Raw genomic sequence first — 19,391 nt, 5'->3', positions numbered from 1 at the left:
CGTTACTTTTTATTGTATATATACATTGTACAATTGTACCTTAATTAAGTAGCAGATTTACCTGACGATATAGGGATATTGGTATGAAGTCAAATATTTACCGGAAATTGTTATAATATTAAAATTCTGACATGGATAAAAATATCAAATTGTTCACGCTTTAAATAAATCTTCATTTGGGTAAGTTGATGCATACGATCTGCATTTTGTCTTAAACTGTTGGAGGTTTATAATGTTTCACACACATATTTAATCAATGTGTAAACACGTTAAACATGGCCTATGAAAATCAAGTAGTTCGTGCATTTTTTCCAAGTAGGTTAATAATAAATTCAAACAAATTCATTTTACTGTTGGTTAGCATTCATAAGCCGTCACTGTCTTATAGATTTACAGCTCTTGGTTATATTTAGACTCGTCATTGAAGCTGGATCAGAAATTATCTGTTACTTAATTCTATTGATGTGTCTTTTGTATGCAAGAGTGAAATACCTTTGTACTATGCTTGATTAAAAAAAGTCAAAGCGTTGCTTGTTTCCCTTGAACAGGGTCATATTATCATCTTTATGTATAGTTATATTATTGAATATCAAAGCATTACAAAATATATAAATTTACTTTATCCTGTATTTATTATTTGTTTATTAAAGACATTTATCACTTAAAGACCTTTGATGAGGTTTATTCGTTATATATGGACCTGTTCAGATTATATTGATTGAGGATAACAGGTCCATATATAACGTATTGACTAAGTGAAAGTCCTTAATTAAATATTACATTTTATGTACACAGTGTATTAGAAAAATGTAATGCAATGCTCTTCAGTGTATTTTTAAAATTAATTTGCAATGTTTGCTTCAGATACATGAAATATTATTAATTGAATTAGCAAATCATCAGTTTCTTCTCTATTTGCTTTGATATTTTACCAATATTATCAATCATGTTCAGAATGCATCAACATTCTCTGCTGATGTTTGATTATCAATTGCAATTCCATGTTTAATTTTTCTGAGAGGATTGACAAAAACGTTCTGTGAATACATAGAGATATAAAATTGTTGGGCAAAAAATGCCAGGCGAGACATCAGTATTTTTACATGAAATTAGACAACCGTTAAACCTTATTGCTGCAATCTGATCATTTAACGAGGCCCAATCTAAAAGAATTATGAAAAATCTGACCAATAACTATGTCTGAATTTTTTCCTCAATTCCTATATATGTATAATGAATGGATTAAGCTAAAAAAATATATACCTTACCTTTATTGTAGTAACGGGAGGGACATGCTAAAATAGGGCTAATATTATAATGGATATATAGTAAAAATTGCCCTGAAATGAACTAAAAGTGAATTTAAAAAAAAACTGTTCAATAACTAATTTTGTTTTTCACATATGACATGCATCAAACATCACTCTTTCCATTCAAAGTCAGAAAACCAGGTGTTGCGGGGGAAAATTTTTATAGGGGGGGCTCTCAAAACCTACATTTTACCATTTTTTTAAAAGAAAATCAAGATATCACTCAAAATATCCAAAATTAATTTTTAAAAATGTAATAAGTTGTCTCTTTGTTATCCTGGATCAACAAAACTGTAATTATTAATTAAAAAAACATACTTAAAAGGTAAAATTTCACAAGGAGGGGGTGGAAGGGGGGGGGTGCAAAATTTCAAGTCATTTATTATCATATCTTCACAAGCAAAAATCTAATAATCAAAAATAATTGAAAAGAAATATGTAAATGTAAATAAAACAAACTTATAATACATACATAAAAGAATGCATTTGAGTTGAAAGAAATAAAAAAAACTTGGTTTATTGGGTTTGACATTTTTGAAGGGAGAGTCTCAAAACTTTTTTTTATTTATTTTACAAATAGAAAATATCAATAGGAATTGAATTGCACTTTATTTGAATAAAGTAGATTCCTAGTTAAGACTTGCAAATGGAAATATTGGTTAAAAATCTTAATGGGGAACATCTCAAAACACAAATTGAATATCTAAAAAAATAAAATGTAATGCAATACCTTTTTTACATAATCAATGAACCGTGAAGTTGATTAGAAGGGTTAAATACCAAAATGATATTATTTATACTCTGATGCCTATAGGTTTATATAAAGTTTTCATAATGATATCATAGCACAATCCTTTATGGTAAAATAAAATAACTTCTACCTGCAGTTCAACCAGACTTTGTACCAATGGACTGTCGGACACAGAGATCTTTACACTATAATCCCCTACTTTTAGTAGACGTATATATATAAACTTGTGAGGGTTCAACTATAAAAACAGATATCTCATACAGAATCCTGTTGAAATCATTAAAAGCTGGTCTTTATAGTCTGAAGGCTTGGGTACTTTTAAGGCCGTGTGAACTCCTCTCTGGGAATGACGAGTCTTTTTTTTTCTGTCATATCATTTATCTTGAAATTTTGCTGAGCCATTGTATTCAACTGTTTTTTTAAAATGTTTTTGAGGCAATATGGAGCAGACTGTCAGTAGTCAATTCCAATGTCATTCAGTGCAGATCATATTGTGAGCCTTTATAGCTGAATCGGTTTCATTCGTAATCATACCACATCTTCTTATTTGTTTATATCTACTGCACCCGGGAGACTTGGTGATGACTTCATGCATTTGTTTCAACAATGTTCATTACTACAGACAGAACTAACACTCCCTGATCTATTCTTTGGTTTCTAGGCCAGATAAACATAATAAAAAAAACAATCTCTTACTGATTGAGTATTTAATAATTTCAATATTAACAATATAACAAATAACATAAATTCAACAATGAAAACAAGGTAACTATATATGTTTATGAACAGATTTTTAAAGTCCCTAAAACATAAGGTTGATAACTGAAATCAAATGAAATTGTAATTTTTGTGCAACATTATAGGATTAAACTTATTTACTGGACGGAGTCCTAAACTTACAAACAAAAAAAATTTGTGAGTCTGAGACCAGATTACAAAGCAACCACGTTCTAAAAAAATGTGCTAAATTCTGATAATTATTAATTGATACATTTTTAATATTTGTTTTCCAAATTTTATCTTTCTTCAGACCTCAAATTCTTTTCATGTGTACTGCGCATGACTATATTAGGGAAGCAGTTTTGGCAAAGGCGTTTATTGACGTACCCATCCTTCCAAGCATACCTTATCAATATAAACTGAACAGATGGTCACTCAGGAAAATGTGATTCAAGTTTTCCTACTGGTTTATCCAAGATATCCATTAGTATTACACAAATTTACAAAAGGTTAACAAATATAAAATGATTGTCTTGTAGAGAAGCCAAGAAAATTTTGTTCACAAATTTTCCTTATACACAAATACAATTGGTAGTAAAATTTCAAACTACCCTCTTACAGGAAGTTCCTGTACTGAAGATCTAATTATTGCACTCAACATGTTAAGATCTGGAGTCTATTCTGGACCAAATATGAAATTATTCCCTTTCATAGAAGCTTAGACAATTTTGAAGACAAACTTTTACCTTGTACAATGAGTAGTTACATTTCAAACTATCAGCAAACACAAAGTGGCTGAATTCAGATCTAAAAACTGCTTAATCGTTACAACTCAATATTTTCAAGCTTTGGGCCAAATATAAAATCATCCCCTTTCATAAAAGCCAAGAAAACTTAATAAAAATAATTTCCTTGTACATTCAGCAGTCATACTTTAAACTGAGTAATTAATTTGGCTGCATACCAGATAAAAAAAATGCTTACAACTCTCCATGATCAAGCTCTGGGCTTCATATAAAATCATTCCCTCTCATAGAAGCGAAGAAATCATTGTCGAAAGATTAATAGACAGACAGAATTACATACCGTGATGCAGGTAAAATGATACCCCCACCTGAATATTTCCTTATAAAACAGAAAGATGTTGAAATTTCAGAAATCTTGGTAAATTGAAATTGTTCCTGGGAAAAATGTAACTAAAATTTTCCACATTGCTATCATGTGTGAAATGATACAAGTGTAAGATAAATGGGATGTTGTTGATTGATGAATCTGAAAAAGAATCACATGGTATTGCTGACTTATATAGTAGTTTCTGAAAAAAATTGTGACAAAAAAAATATCAACTTGGCTATAATGTGTAAAATCATACTAATTTTGTTAAACAGGAAGTTGTTGAGTGGGGAATCTTAAAATGCATCACAGGTTAAAGCTTACTTATAAACCCTGAAATAAAATATCAGAAATCCTCGTCTTCAAGTTCCTCAAAAAATTAAACAAAATATATTTATGGCACAGACAGAGGTAGAACAGTAAACCCCTATTTTGTTTAAAGCGCATGTATAAATATTAAATGCTGCCCTATTTATCAATACATGTTCATGTGTATAGTCACTGTATACAGTAATAACATCATTCTTCATTAGAAAAAAAGTCAGCTATCTTTTGGATCACTCGACGATTGTTACTAATTCTGGCCTTTCCACTGCCTGTCTTTTCACTCAACAAATAAAATAGACCATCAAATCCATCTCTATGATAAGAAATTTTCAGATGATTGTAAGTCAATGTTGAATCTTCAAGTTTCTTGAAAATTGTTCTAGAGAGGACCTTATTTCTTAACAAGTGTTCTAATGACTCTTTATTCGGTTGCACACCCTGAAATGTAACTTGGTGACTGCTGTAAAAATAGTCAGATAGGAGAACATCAATTTTCTCCGTCTTTTTTACAAGAGACATAAGCATTCTACAATCATCTAAAGCGTTGTGAGCGGAATAAGCTTCATTCAACAGTTTCTGAGCAATATACTCTTGCTTGTAATTTTCAAATTCTGGATACAACATTTTGAAAAAAGGTAAAGTATCACAGAATCCAACAATATATCTTGAAAAATGATTCCATAATTTATAAAATTTTAATTGATTAAATAGTATGATACTGTCAAATCGCCTATTGTTATGAGCAGCAAGCACAATGTGTTTGTCACTGGCACAAAGTGACATTAAAAACTGTATGAAATCTAAAAGAACTTGCTGTGGGTGTTTATGTGAAACTGGTTCATCGTTGTAAAGGAGCTCATTTGTCGCTGTATTAAACTTTAATCCTGTCACTCTACATGCATCTTCTGAAATTTCTTGAGTAGGAGTTGCGTATCTGTTAAATTCCTGTTCTTCACAAACTGCAGAGATTTGTGTAATTGAACTTTGTCTACCTATATAAAAAAGAAAATAACTTAATAAATTGATGAAAATAAGTAGATTGAATGATTGTCATGGTAAAAGTTCAATTGCAAATTTCTTTTGTATAATTAAACCAAGAGTAACAATAGTGGACACAGATCAGTATGGATAGTACTTAGCAGTCTGAGAGTATTGCATAGGAATATGACTCAACTTACTAAAGGATACCTCCACATCCCACATTTGATTAACTAAATTATATCAATTATCTCCCTTGGAATTTCTTAGACCAGGATTTTTTTTCTTTATATTTTCCAATAAATGTGCATCTATGACTTAAATTTTGTGTAAGTTTCATAACATTTCCTTGATGAGGCATTCTAAAAAGTTGCAGATTAAAAAGGTGGAAGGACATTATTTGGCTCAACTAATGAATTCCTGATTGTCTAGAACTTTTTTCCGAATAAAATACCATTGTTATACGACAGTGTGTTTTTTTTACAATAGAACTATAAACGAACACAAGCTTTTTTTTTAGAAAATTTTCTCTTGACTATTTACCTAATAGTAAAAAAGACTTAACCAGCAAATAGTTTTTAACCATTTCCTGAACTTTTGTCTTTGGATAAAAGTGACATCATAGTCTGATAATACATCAATCTGATGCCATGGTTTTCTTTATAAAAAAATAGTTATTGACTGGCTTTTTCAAACAATAGCAAGTTTAACTATGCTTCCACTCTTTATCCATTCAATGATTTGTCCTTATAGCCTGTCAGTCAATAAGTATATAATATTGTCAGAAAATATCAAGTTTTTATACGCCCATCGTCTTTTAGACGGGACGTATTATGGTATACCGTTGTCCGTCCGTCCGTCCGTCCGTCGTCCACACTTCGGACAATAACTCAAAAACACTTTTACCAATTTTCATGAAACTTCAGTGAATTGTTTATATCTATTGACGTAAGCTCCCTTTCGTTTTTTTTTAATTTCAGATTTTAAGTTTTGGATTTATGGGGCTTTATTCATAAAAAAGGGGGGATTTTCAACACTTCGGACAATAACTCAAAAAGGCTTTCATTAATGTCCATGAAACTTTGGTGAATTGTTTATATCTATTGATGTAAGCTCCCTTTCAATTTTTATAAATTTCAGATTTTAAGTTTTGGATTTATGGGGCTTTATTCATAAAAAAAGGGGGATTTTCAACACTTCCGACAATAACTCAAAAAGGCTTTCACCAATGTCCATGAAACTTTGGTGAATTGTTTATATCTATTGATGTAAGATCCCTTTCAATTTTTATAAATTTCAGATTTTAAGTTTTGGATTTATGGGGCTTTATTCATAAAAAAAAGGGGATTTTCAACACTTCGGACAATAACTCAAAAAGGCTTTCACCAATGTCCATGAAACTTTGGTGAATTGTTTATATCTATTGATGTAAGCTCCCTTTCAATTTTTATAAATTTCAGATTTTACATTTCCGTGTTATGAATTTTTATGCTTAAAAAGGGGGGATTTTCCAATTTTGGGACAATAACTAACACTTTCACAAAATTTTATGCAACTTTGATAAATTGTTTATATCTATTGACATAAGCTCCCTTTCCATTTTTTTAAATTTTAGATTTTACGTTTTTCTTAAGTAATGAATTTTTATACTTAAAAAAGGGGGATTTTATGAAACTTTTAATGTAACATCCCTTTTGATTTGTATATATATTTCTAGTTGATCATATAAATTCATTTAAAGCATAAAAAACAAGTTAAAAGAGCAACGGGCGTATCATGTGCTCAAGCGCAGCCCTTTATTGTGAATACTTGGCTGATAGGTGAAATTGTTTGGCAAGTCTGGCATATTCCCTTACTCCTAAAGCTTGTACAAATAAACTTGATGCTTTCCTATTTCCAATTCATATTTATATCATACTTAGTCCTGTGGTCTCTAAATCATAAAAAACGACAACTTTCTCAATATGTTCACAGTTGTCCTCTGATGGTCCTGGAATAACTGTCAAATCAGGTTCTTCTGCATCAGCTAAAATATACAATTGAGGTCAAATTATATCTTGTAAGAAGACCTATCTGGAAAAATTCAATATAATGTATAAAATTAGAAAGAAGGGATGTAATAACACTGTTTCGGTTTTTGTGTTGTAATCCACTGTCATATGAAAAAGTAATGGAAACACTTTTTTTTTGTTAAATCTTCAAAATACATTTTGATTTCAAATTTCTTTCTTATTTTGATATTGTTATATATTGGATAATTGTATATTTGAAAATTGTATATTTGGATATTTGAAAAAAAAACATAATATAAGTTATATGAAATAGAAACCACAAAAGAGAGTAACAGTATTATAAATAATTTACCAATAGTGTTAGCAGGGCAATTTCATTAATGGAAATTAGTCATGTTCTTTCATTGTCAAAATTAAATTAAAAGGTTGTTCATCATGAAAGTTCAATCATATTCCCCAAACATCTATGTTGTCAAAAAACTCTAACAAAAATTATCTTTCTTTGTTAGAAAATAGTAAATCCCAAATTAATATAACTATAATTTTATATCAAATATTTTGAAATATATTTTATATATGGGTAGTGCTTTGATAGCATGTTGTAGGAACAATTATTGTTTTTTTAAATTCTTATTGAAAACGTACAGATAAAATTTATACATACCAATGACATTTGAGCAGTAAGTGTCCCCTTCCCTGATTTCATGACTTCTTGTTTCTGAAGATCTCTGACTTTTAAGTTTTAAACGTTGTAACTGTAAAATAAAGTCTACACACTCTAAAGCATGACAAATTTAATGTTTATTCACATAGTTATAATGATACAATAGGATAATACTTTATATAAAATTTAAAAAAAAACCAACAATTTAGAGGATTTTTTTTCATTTAAAACTTTCTATCATATGATCAAAGGGATGTAACTCCCACTAAACAGGGATTTTTAATTTTTTTTATCATGAAAATAAGAAATTTCAAAAGGCTGCATAAAACTATGTTTAGAATTTATCAATCTCCTTAAAAGTCATTTAATGTATAAAGATTGTGTTCGAATGAAAATTCTGAAATGCTTTTAAATCAAACCTTAAATTCCTTAGTCTTTGCTACAGTCCTTTTCCTGTTAACATCCTTGTCTCTTATTGCAGCTGTTACTGTTGTGGCAATTCCAGGACTAAGACCAAGCTCTTCATGGACCTAAAAAAACACACAAGAACTTGGGAGCTGTGTCTTACATTGTGTATGATAACATTTCACAAAGCTACCATCCTAAACAACATTTATATTATTCTTTTTGATATATTTTTTTCTATGTATGTGCCTGTCTCAAGTAAGGAACCTGTAATTCTGTGGTTGTTGTTTGTTTATGTGTTAGTGTTACAAATTTGTTTTTTGTTCTATTTCTTTTATAAAAATAAGGCGGTTAGTTTGGTCTGAATTGTTTTACATTGTCATTTCGTGCCTTTTATAGCTGACTATGCAGTATGGGCTTGGCTCATTGTTGAAGGCCATATAGTCGCCTATATATATAATTGTTAATTTCTGTGTCAAGTTTGTCTCATGGAGAGTTGTCTCATTGGCAATCATACCATATCTTCTTTTTTATATCTATGAGTTTCATGTGATTATGGTTTATCTTTCAACTTAACCTAATTAGTGAACCAGTTTTACAGTTTTTCAAGTTTATAAACCATATTCTGTTTAAAAAAATAATTTGATGAATGTTTTTATATTTATACTTTATTTAAATAAATTATTAGTACCTGTGCAACATATTTGTAGCCTTCATTTTTTTGACAAACAGCAGCAGACAATCTGTGAGCTAAACTTCCACTCTCACTGTAATGCTTGTCTTTTGGGGCCTTTGATCGAACAGTGTTGTTAAAGCTTTCATTAGGATTACTGGAATCTAGTTTGCTCATCTTTCCCGGGTCAAGGTCTGTAAACACTTTTAAAAGATCTTTTTTCAAGTTTTCATCTTTGAGATCTGCACCCCATGGTAGATTTCTGTGCTTTGCTGTGGGTTTGTTTTTCATTTGGCACCAGTCTCCACATCCATCATGATTACCAAACTGGTGTAGCACTACAGATGGTAAACTGTTCTTTATTCTGTCTGAGTCACCTTTGTTTTGGGCTAACATGAAAGAAAAACTTTTAATGAGAGCAGTAATTGTTTTTACAGAGAGTTCTTTATATTTGCCTTTTATTTTGTGGAGCCTATTTGATATGTTCTTCTTTACATGATTGATGTCACTGACCTTTTCCAAACATGAGTCGACTTCACATCTTGCCCGATTGAATGCTGTGCAATCGTCATCTCCTATTAGTGTTATTACCGGGGTATCTTTCTTTTTGGCGTCTTTTAGTATTTCCACAATCATGTCTGGTTCCATAGATTTGGCTGAGCCACACCAATTCTTACGACATTTATGTTTTGTTGGTAGCCGTTTTTTAAATTTTGCCACATCACATTTCCTGCATCTCTTATATCGAGCACTATAGCCAACAACCTTTCCTGTTTTTTTCCCAATCATGGAAGCTGTTCCTACAAAAAAAGTTTTCCATTGAATATTTTTTTTAAATTACTGGATTTCACTAATTACGTGTTACACCCACTTTCATGTCAAAAGGAATCTAGCTCCTCATATATATTATTCACATTATTGTACCCTTCATAAAAATAGTTGATACCAGGAGTATTTTTAATGTATTTTTATTCAAATTTATTTCATTTTTATAACCCTGTTCATTTTTATACACATATGTTTTTCTGCTGGTGGAAAATATTCTTTTTTACCTCTATGCCTTTTTCAATTTAGTTTTGCCAACAAACATAAACATATTTTACATACAATTTTCCTTACTTAGAAAAAAACCAAAAGAGAAAAAAAAAGAAGATGTGGTATGATTGCACATGAGACAACTCTCCACAAGAGCCCAAGATGACATAGAAATTAACAATTATAGGTCACTGTACGGCCTTTAACAATGAGCAAAGCCAATACAGTATAGTCAACTGTTAAAGGCCCCTAAGTGACAAATAAATCAATATTGTCTGATGAAGTATTCATTTTGTCCAAGAAACCCGTAAAAGGTAAACAAGATGGATAAAATCCAATTGTTATAATTTCTTTAGCCAAATTCTTTTGCAAACGACGAATCTTTCATTGCAAACATTTTTTTTTCTTTTCCAAAATGTGTAAAAATGGAGGCTGCCAACGGAAACCCTGCTTCCAAGAATGATATATCTGTTCAATATTTCTTAGTTTTAAGAATAAAATAAGTTTTTTTTTAGTTTTAGTATGACATGTAAACAGATCATAATACTTCCATCTTAAGATAGGTAAATAATAAAGATATAGTTACCAGACAAACTATTGTAACACCTTCCTGAGCCCCTTCTCTGATAAGCTCCGTCTGCTGATGCTGTTATTCCAGTTACACTAATAGGGCCACACACAGGATTAGTGTTATCTGTTGAAGCTATTCCACTACTGCTTGTTGCAGTTTCTGACCCACTAGCAATGGCATGAATTGCATCACTGTCATTATCGGCTTGTAAATTACCTGAAATGAAAAAATGATTGACAAGTTAAAAGATAAAAGCACTACATATGGACAGCAACCCTACAACAGGTCAGGCAATGTCTGATTCCCCTGAAAATTTAAGGGAATATAGATCTTGACCCCATGTCAAATATATACTAATTGCTTTAGTTTCAGAGTTATAAGCCAAAATCTGCATTTCACCCCTATGATTTATTTATAGCAATGGCAGCCATGTTTTTTTTACAAAAGAGAAAATAAAACACAAACCTTGTACTAAATAAGGATAATTTAGACTTAGTTTGGTGTTCATTGTTTCATAGCAGGTTTTTTGAAAGTTAACAAACTCAAATAATAGACAAATTACATGTGAACAAAGCCAGATCTAGCTAGCCTCTTGTTTATCATATGAATAAAGTTCTATTTTTCTTTAAAGACTGACATATAAAAACTTATGTTGCGTTAATTATGATTTAAACTTCATTTCATGCTCATTCAAAATAGTGCTAATTTTCACACAACAAATCACATTCACATTAATATTCATGACATGTGTAGAGTGGTTCAATCCTTTGTAGATTGATATTCAATACTAGAAAATATCAGGCTTACACAAATCTGTCATTAAAGAGTCATCATTGATTTACTCACAAGTTTTTGTTAGCAATCCCTCCTCAAACAAAGCATTGTCTACGGACTGTTGTGCTATATTTTCAAGAATAGGCCCAACCTCTTCACAACGTCTTCTTATCAGGCTTTCACTGACATTTGGCAAATTTAGTGATGTAAATAAATTATTAAGCTGTATTGGTCCTATTCCACTGTGGTACATACCTGAAATATTAATTTTCATTTAAAAAATTGCAGTATTTGTATGTGTCAATACATTTATGTACATATAGGAATCTGATGTACAGTAGTTATCATGTGTTTATGTAATTTATACATGTTTCTCGTTACTCATTTTTATATAGATTAGACCGTTGGCTCCAAGTTGAAGGCCGTACATTGACCTATAATGGTTTACTTTTATAAATTGTTATTTGAATGGAGAGTTGTCTCATTGGCACTCACACCACATCTTCCTATATCTAACATATATATATTTTAAAACTAAAAATTTGAACAACAGTACTAATATAAGGTGACATACTGCAGCTGTGCTATATGAGCAGTCAAATTGCATCGACTATAATTCATCTGTGATAAACAGTCAGTGATCGTATATGTATATATCCCCTTGTATATGACGTAGACAATGGTTTTCTGTACAGTTTAATTGATGACGTCAATAAAATATACAGGTTGGCGGAAATTTTACGCCTTTGGCTTATAAGTAAGAAATGATAGTTTCTACTCTAAATACATCAATTAGATCAGTTATAAGAGTTGCAGTTTATAGTGAAACAGCATACCTTGTTTCGAAATATAAATTTTATTTGTACTTGGCTGGAAAAAAACTTTTTCTCGCCACAGCCTCGCTTTCTATCTGCTTCTACATGTTGTAAGTCTTGTACAGATAACATTGATATTTCGAGACATCAAAAGATAATAACCAAAGGCTGCAAAATTTTCCTAAAATTACTAATTCCGGGGCAGCAGCCCAACAACAAGTTGCCCGAATGGTCTGAAAATTAAAGGGCAGATAAAACATGACCTACATGTAATGAACAAAAAAATACTGCATTTTACCCTATGTATTTTTAGCCATGGCTGCCATCTTGATTCATGGGGGGGGGGGGGGGGGAGGGTCATGGGACACATCTTTTTAACAAGATACCATAATGATAAACGCAATGATCATGATGACTGTCGACAAGTTTGGTTAAATTTTTCTTAGTATAGTTTCAGAGGAGAAGATTTTTGTAAAAACCATGATGGACGCAAAGTGATGAGAAAAGCTAACTTAGCCCTTTTTACTAATTTATATGTTTACTTAAAATCTTGCCTTGAGCTGATAGACAATTTAATTTTTATGTGGTGTTTTTTTCATTAACAATTAGCAATTTAATGATCAGTATATATCTGGACAACTGATCTGTCAAATTAATTGCTATTTTTTTTTAAAAGAAACAAAAGTATTTAATGATTTCAATACACAAATAATATAAATATAAAAAGTCTGGTTAAACAGTTTTCTATATATAGAACAAGGAGACTATATCAGACCCTAAAAAAAGAATAGGTTTGTTTGCCCTAATGCTACATGTACCTTCCTTGAAAATACTACCTACTTAAAAATCTTTTATTGTCCTAATGTGAAAATATTTATTTTTATTCAGATAGACATGAAGATTTATAAACATTGATACTTAAATTTCTCATAGCCAAAAGAAAAAGAAATAGCCTACCTACATTGTAGCAACAAATATACCCACTTTCTCGATGCATAGATTGGGTACTAAGGGTTTTGGCAAACCAAAATATTTCTAAGTGTGGCCTCATTCTGACACAAAATTTTCACTGATTTTGGATATATCCACATTGCGGCACATGATGTTAAAGGTTTTGTTATAAGAGTCAGGGTTCTCACTAGGAATTTTTCATGGTGAGTCCTGGGACTCATCACTTTTAGAAATGGTGAGTCCCAAAAGATTTTGATGAGTCCAGGATGCAATGTATTTTTTTTGTGTCATAAGATAATGAAATGTGACGAAATACAACTTATAAAACGATGCGTGTTGGGTTGGTAGATTTTATTAAATCAATAAAAAATATGACTTCTTAATAGTTATTGCTCAAAATTTATACATTTTACAGACTTCTTTCTGGGTCTATATCATATCCTTGATGTGGGGCCACATTGAAAAAAATGTTGGTTTGCCACAACCAGAGTTCCATAAAAAAGATCAGGGCAATAGTCTGAGTATTTGGTGCATAGTACAGAATAAATTTAAAATGTACATGTACAGAATATAAAAAAGAAGATGTGGTATGATTGCCAATGAGACAACTGTTCACAAGACAGTTTTTACAACTAAAGGTCACTGTACAGCCTTCAACAGTGAGCCAAAGCCCATTCAGCATAGTTACATGTAGCTTCAAAAGGCCCTGAAAGCTATATCATAATTATGTCAACAAATTTAATCACAATCCCAATTCAGACAGTATCAAGCTGGAATATTGTGTCCAATATTGCCCCAATTGTCAGGGTTTGATAAGCGCTCAATGAAGCATTTTATTCTACTGTGTAAAGTACCTTTTCACTGGATGATGTAAGATTTTGGTTCTGTAAATTTGATTTTGTATTTTTTACATTCTTGCCCGACAGAAAAAAAACCAACCAAAAGCAATAAACTAAAGTAACGATGATAGTCCGTTGGAAGGGGACGAAAATTGGCTGACCCGTGTTAAGAGAGAGTCATATCTCTTGCACGGAAGCAGGACAAGTCGCCCCACTGGCAAGTCGCCCCACACCTAATCGCCCCACTTTTTCACCAACTCGCCCCACTTTAAAAAAAAATGCCCCAACCTGGATTACCAAATCGCCCCACTTTTTAAAAAATCGTCCCACATGTGAAATTGGTTTAATCATGTTAAATATTTATTTTAACTCTATTCATACTTGTACTATTCATAAGTGGAAATATTAATACTCACTTCTTACTGCTATATTAAAAAAAGGGAATAATATAAGAAGTTTCTATAAGGTTTTCAATGGGATAGCATCTTTTTCCATAAGTGGGGCGAGTTGGCAGGAGTAATATTCATGGAATTTAACTTATATACAATGGGATAACATCTTTTTCTACAAGTGGGGCGAGTTGGCAGGAGTAATATTCACGGAATTTAACTTATATACAATGGGATAACATCTTTTTCTACAAGTGGGGCGAGTTGGCAGGAGTAATATTCATGGAATTTAACTTATATACAATGGGATAACATCTTTTTCTACAAGTGGGGCGAGTTGGCATCCTGGTTAATAATATTAAATATAATATAAATCTAGATTATTATCATTTTCTTTTAAGTGGGGCGAGTTGGCAGGAGTAATATTCACGGAATAACATCTTTTTCCATAAGTGGGGCGAGTTGGCATTACTACATTCATCCTGGTTAATAATATATTAATCTAGATATTATCGTTTTCCATAGTGGGGCGAGTTCGCAGGAGTAATATTCACAGAATTTAACTTATATACAACGGGATAACATCTTTTTCCATAAGTGGGGCGAGTTGGCTTTACTAAATTCATCCTGGTTAATAATATATTAATCTAGATTTTATCGTTTTCCATTCAGTGGGGCAAGTTTTCAGGAGTAATATTAACGGGATTTAACAAATTTCACAAGTGGGGCGATTTTTTAAAAAGTGGGCCGATTTGGTAATCCAGGTTGGGGCGGTTTTTTTTTTAAAGTGGGGCGATTAGGAGTGGGGCGACTTGTCATGGATTCCTCTTGCACGTTAAAGACACCCTTGTAGATTTCGAAAAAGAGTAGGCTAATGCGACTACAAGGCAGCACTCGCAAGACATCATAATTACTTGCAGTCCAGGAATTGGTACTAGGTAAACATGCTACATGTGAATATAAAGTATAAATATACAGGGTGTGCAGATTTTATTTTTGCACTTACCAGTTGCAAGTTTGGTGTTGACATCAAATATCCTTGGCCCATGGGATGCATTGTGGGTTTTGCCCATGGCAACACGTACAAAGTCATTACAGTTATAACAACGAACAATCAGGTGACCACATAAACCAGCAGGCAAAATTCCAATTCCATCTTTTAACTTCAATGTAATGTCACATCTGGAACATCTCATATTATCAAAAAAGGTTTGAATGTCAATCACATGTCTGGTATAACCTATTGGCTTTAATTTTCCAGAAAAATAGAACTCATTGATCTCATCAAACGATGCAGAGGATTGATACGTGTGATCATGTTGGAAAGAACCTGGTGTACATGGTGTAAAAGATGTATCAAAATCGGGCGTAAAAGTAGTATCAAAATCGGGTGTAAAAGTAGTATCAAAATCGAGTGTAGATGGTGTATCAAAATCAGTTGTGGATAAATCGGGTCTAGATATGTTGTCTAATCTGTTGTTGTAAGTCTCTGCCTGACAGTTTTTCAAAAACCGACCGTTCTTCTTTCTGCTAGGCATGTCGTCTGATATTGTTTACATTGCCGTAAATGGCGCGAAACTATGTCGTAAACAATAATATCAGTATAAATTTAAATAAAATATAAACTACGATCAAAAATTGATTTATTTTATCATTTTAGTTCCTAAAATAATCAGAAAAGGTATTGTTTATATTTATTTAATGTGTTATGTTATAACCGTTAAACCAACTACCGAAAAATCCCTGAGTTGCGCAATATTCAAAAACGCGTTCTAGATCGGGCCTCGTTAAGAGACACAACTAGGTCCCTAAGTGGTGAGTTCATTAGAGTGTGTTGACTGGCATTATGCAAAAAAAACCAAATTGTTCATTGTAAGTTTGAAAATGAAACCTGGATCGACATTAGCCATTGATATGGTTTCTACAAACACTAAAAGAAGTTTGTTAATCTGTCTGAGCACTTCTGAAAACAGATTTTTTTTGGCATGTCCCAAAATAGTAATTTCTACCTTCAGCGTCTTTATTGTTTTACATTCGTTGTCTCTTCTTTACTTATGCTCTTCCTTGTGATCTTTTCCTCTCTCTTTAAAATAACACAATTTATACACAATCAAACCTCATTCTTCTTGCAGTTTTAATTTCGGTCCAAAAAATTTCTTTTATTTCGCCAAGGTTCTTTGTTGCTTGTGTAGTTGAATATGTAAGTGTTAACTGTTATCTACGTTTTCCTCTAGTTGAAAGGCATATTTATGAAAAAAAATCTTCACAACATAACTTGTTTTCAATTTAACCAACTTAAGATGGGTGTGATTTCAATATAATGTGCATTTTAAATGGCAGAAAATTGTTATGGGTCTGTAAATTAGTCGTTTTAACTAGAACTATATCTGATAAGCACTATATTTAGATTAGATCGTGTGTCTACTTAAGTTTTTCTTTTAATTCAGACATAAAGTGAAGTGATCATCCAGTGCAAAGAGATTGAAAAACATTAAAGGGTTAAAAACATGAAATAGTAGATTAATATTTTGTAGATAAAAAAAGGTCATGACAATTTATTAACCATGACGAAATTGATCTTATTACCGTTGACAGATTGCAACTATCGTAAATAAAACCTCATTTGTAATTTCGACTTTAAATAACGTGGTGGCTACTTTTAGAATTGTTTATGAGGTTCTCCAGTATTTTTATTTACACTTTAATCATGCTGATCGTCTTTGATTGATATTGTAATTTCAACAGTTCTTTTCTGTTAGTATTGGCGAAATGTGTTTGTCTGTTCAAATTTTATAATTATGTTGGTGAAAAATGTTTCACTCCATTCTATTGTATATAAATAAATCGACTTGCTTATGCACCATTGTATGTGCTTAATTTCTTCTATTCGTCACTTTGATATATAAATTCACATTTTAAATGCAAATCCATCTTTTACATAATATATAGATCTTCTGATCTTAAATTAGGTAAGCCCATCTGTGTTTGGTGTTTTATTGCGAAATCGGATTTAGTTTCCATCTGAAAGCTTTTCATACAATTCTTTCAAATAAAGTGTTTGCTCAGTCTTTTTAATCTAGATGACCCATCCAATGCTTTAGAAAACATATTTCCTAAGTAATTTTACCAGAAAGATAACGCTTGCATAATCGATGTTGGACGTTTCAACCGCTAGGATTCTTGTTTTGGTGAAAGACGTGTGTGACGTACAAAATATCAAGCCTGATTCCTGACGCCAAAATATACCCTATATAAAATATTCGTTTTACCAAAATTTACATATGAACACAGATATGATGCAGTATTCGTAACTACATTTCCAATGCCCCTTTCTTTCTAGTAAATGATATAAAATGAATGCAAGTTTTATTTTCGTTAAAACCATCGCGACGAGTATTCGTAAAGCGGGAAATGTAGTGTCCTCCCCCGCAAACACTAAAAGTTTGAAAAATGTGTAGACTATAAAATTATTGGCTTACAAACTGTAAATATCTCATTTAATATTAGAGATTTAACTGATTAATCACTTATCTAGTCATTGCAAGATGTGATCATCAAAGAATGTTTGTTTGGCACACAACATTCCATAATTAAAATTAAACTTGAACAAGATATTCGGTTTTCAAATTTGATACACGTGTCCTTGTTTCAATTAATTTGTTTTCTCATAAACGTTTCAACGAAAGTTTGCCAGGCATTTAATACAATTGAAATCACAACTGACATATTCGATCATTGTTCACATATTTTCGAACATATTCCTACAAATTATTTTTTTAGTGTTTTGCTTAGGTTGCATTAGAACAACATTGATAAAACCTGAGATGTTCTCCGAGCGCAGAGTTTAATTTTCTGATACAGATTTTAATACCACTCAATATGTACACTGATACATCTTTATCTTATTATGAAAGTACAAAGAAGTAAAATGTTTTTTTTTTGGGACATCACAACTTTGCAGATTTTTTCAATGATGTAATGAATTAATAGCAATGCATCAAAACAAGGAGAAAATTGAGATTCAACTGTATCGTCACTCAATGATGCGACAAAATGATCTTCGTTTTGACAATATTTTTCAATTGTAGAAAGCTGTGTCATAAGTGGAAATGATATTGCTGTATTTGAGAAATGCATAGATATTGTTATTATTTTTTAGTATGTAGTGAAATCAATAACGGCTATTTTAGAAAGGAATATTAAATATACCAGGCTTAAAAAATAGGGTACACTAGTATTTGTAGGTACATCCGTCAATTTTTCTATAAAATCTTGGACGCATTTTTCTAAAAAAACAGATCAGAGCTCTCTGCAACTTATGCATTTTCAGATTCATAACGTATCAAGTTCCTGTTAACATAATACTTACCTTTTCCTACAGTTAATTACCAAGTTTGAAGTTCTGTTGCATCGTAAACAGAACCTACATTTCAAGAATGTGTTGAATCTTGAATAAATGTAAATGTGAACACAACTGTTATAAAGCAAATTACCGATTAACTAACTGTTGATAGAAAACTTCTAAATAGGTACTATTGGTATTCAATAGCACACTGTTCAACTTGCCTCCATACTTTTTTATAATACTGAATACTAAAATGTGTTTACAGAAAAACGTTGAAGAAGATTCATTGGTTTTAATTTTATATTGGTTGATTGAAGAACATTTGAGAAATACATGAAATATGCAAAACAATAACAGTTATGATCATTTATTAACCATGACGAAATTGATCTTATTACCGTTGACAGATTGCAACTACAGTAAATAAAACCTCATTTTTACTTTCGACTTTAAATAACGTGGTGGTTACTTTTAGAATTGTTTATGAGGTGCTCCAGTATTTTTATTTACACTTTAATCATACTGATAGTCTTTTCTTTTCGAAGCCGCATCCCAATGAGATGCATAGCCAATATCCCGCATAGGGTGTTCTTAATATGCCATTTCTAGTTAAAATGAAAACAATCATTTACAAATCATATATGAATTGACTATTCATTGCAGTTAGTTTGTAAAAAGTGACATCATCTGTTATCATATTCATCTTTTTTACTTACAGA

At 31.4% G+C, this 19,391-nt stretch overlaps 1 protein-coding gene across 1 annotated transcript; it reads right to left on the bottom strand.

The window, feature by feature from the left end:
• Window positions 1–2,751: 2,751 nt before the first annotated feature.
• LOC143082839 (uncharacterized) lies at window positions 2,752–15,912 on the bottom strand. Its single transcript, XM_076258781.1, has 8 exons — window positions 15,334–15,912; window positions 11,406–11,588; window positions 10,575–10,775; window positions 8,972–9,753; window positions 8,295–8,405; window positions 7,876–7,966; window positions 7,118–7,225; window positions 2,752–5,213 (listed from the first exon to the last, which is right to left on the bottom strand). Exons 1-8 carry the CDS (start codon window positions 15,863–15,865, stop codon window positions 4,414–4,416), a joined length of 2,808 nt encoding a protein of 935 aa, XP_076114896.1. The 5' UTR covers window positions 15,866–15,912; the 3' UTR covers window positions 2,752–4,413.
• Between the last annotated feature and the right edge of the window lie 3,479 nt (window positions 15,913–19,391).

Source organism: Mytilus galloprovincialis, chromosome 1 (genome assembly GCF_965363235.1).
Source record: "Mytilus galloprovincialis chromosome 1, xbMytGall1.hap1.1, whole genome shotgun sequence".
Taxonomy (NCBI): Eukaryota; Metazoa; Mollusca; class Bivalvia; order Mytilida; family Mytilidae; genus Mytilus; species Mytilus galloprovincialis.
Note: the sequence above shows the minus strand (reverse complement) of the source record. Positions and strands in the feature narration are given on the sequence as shown.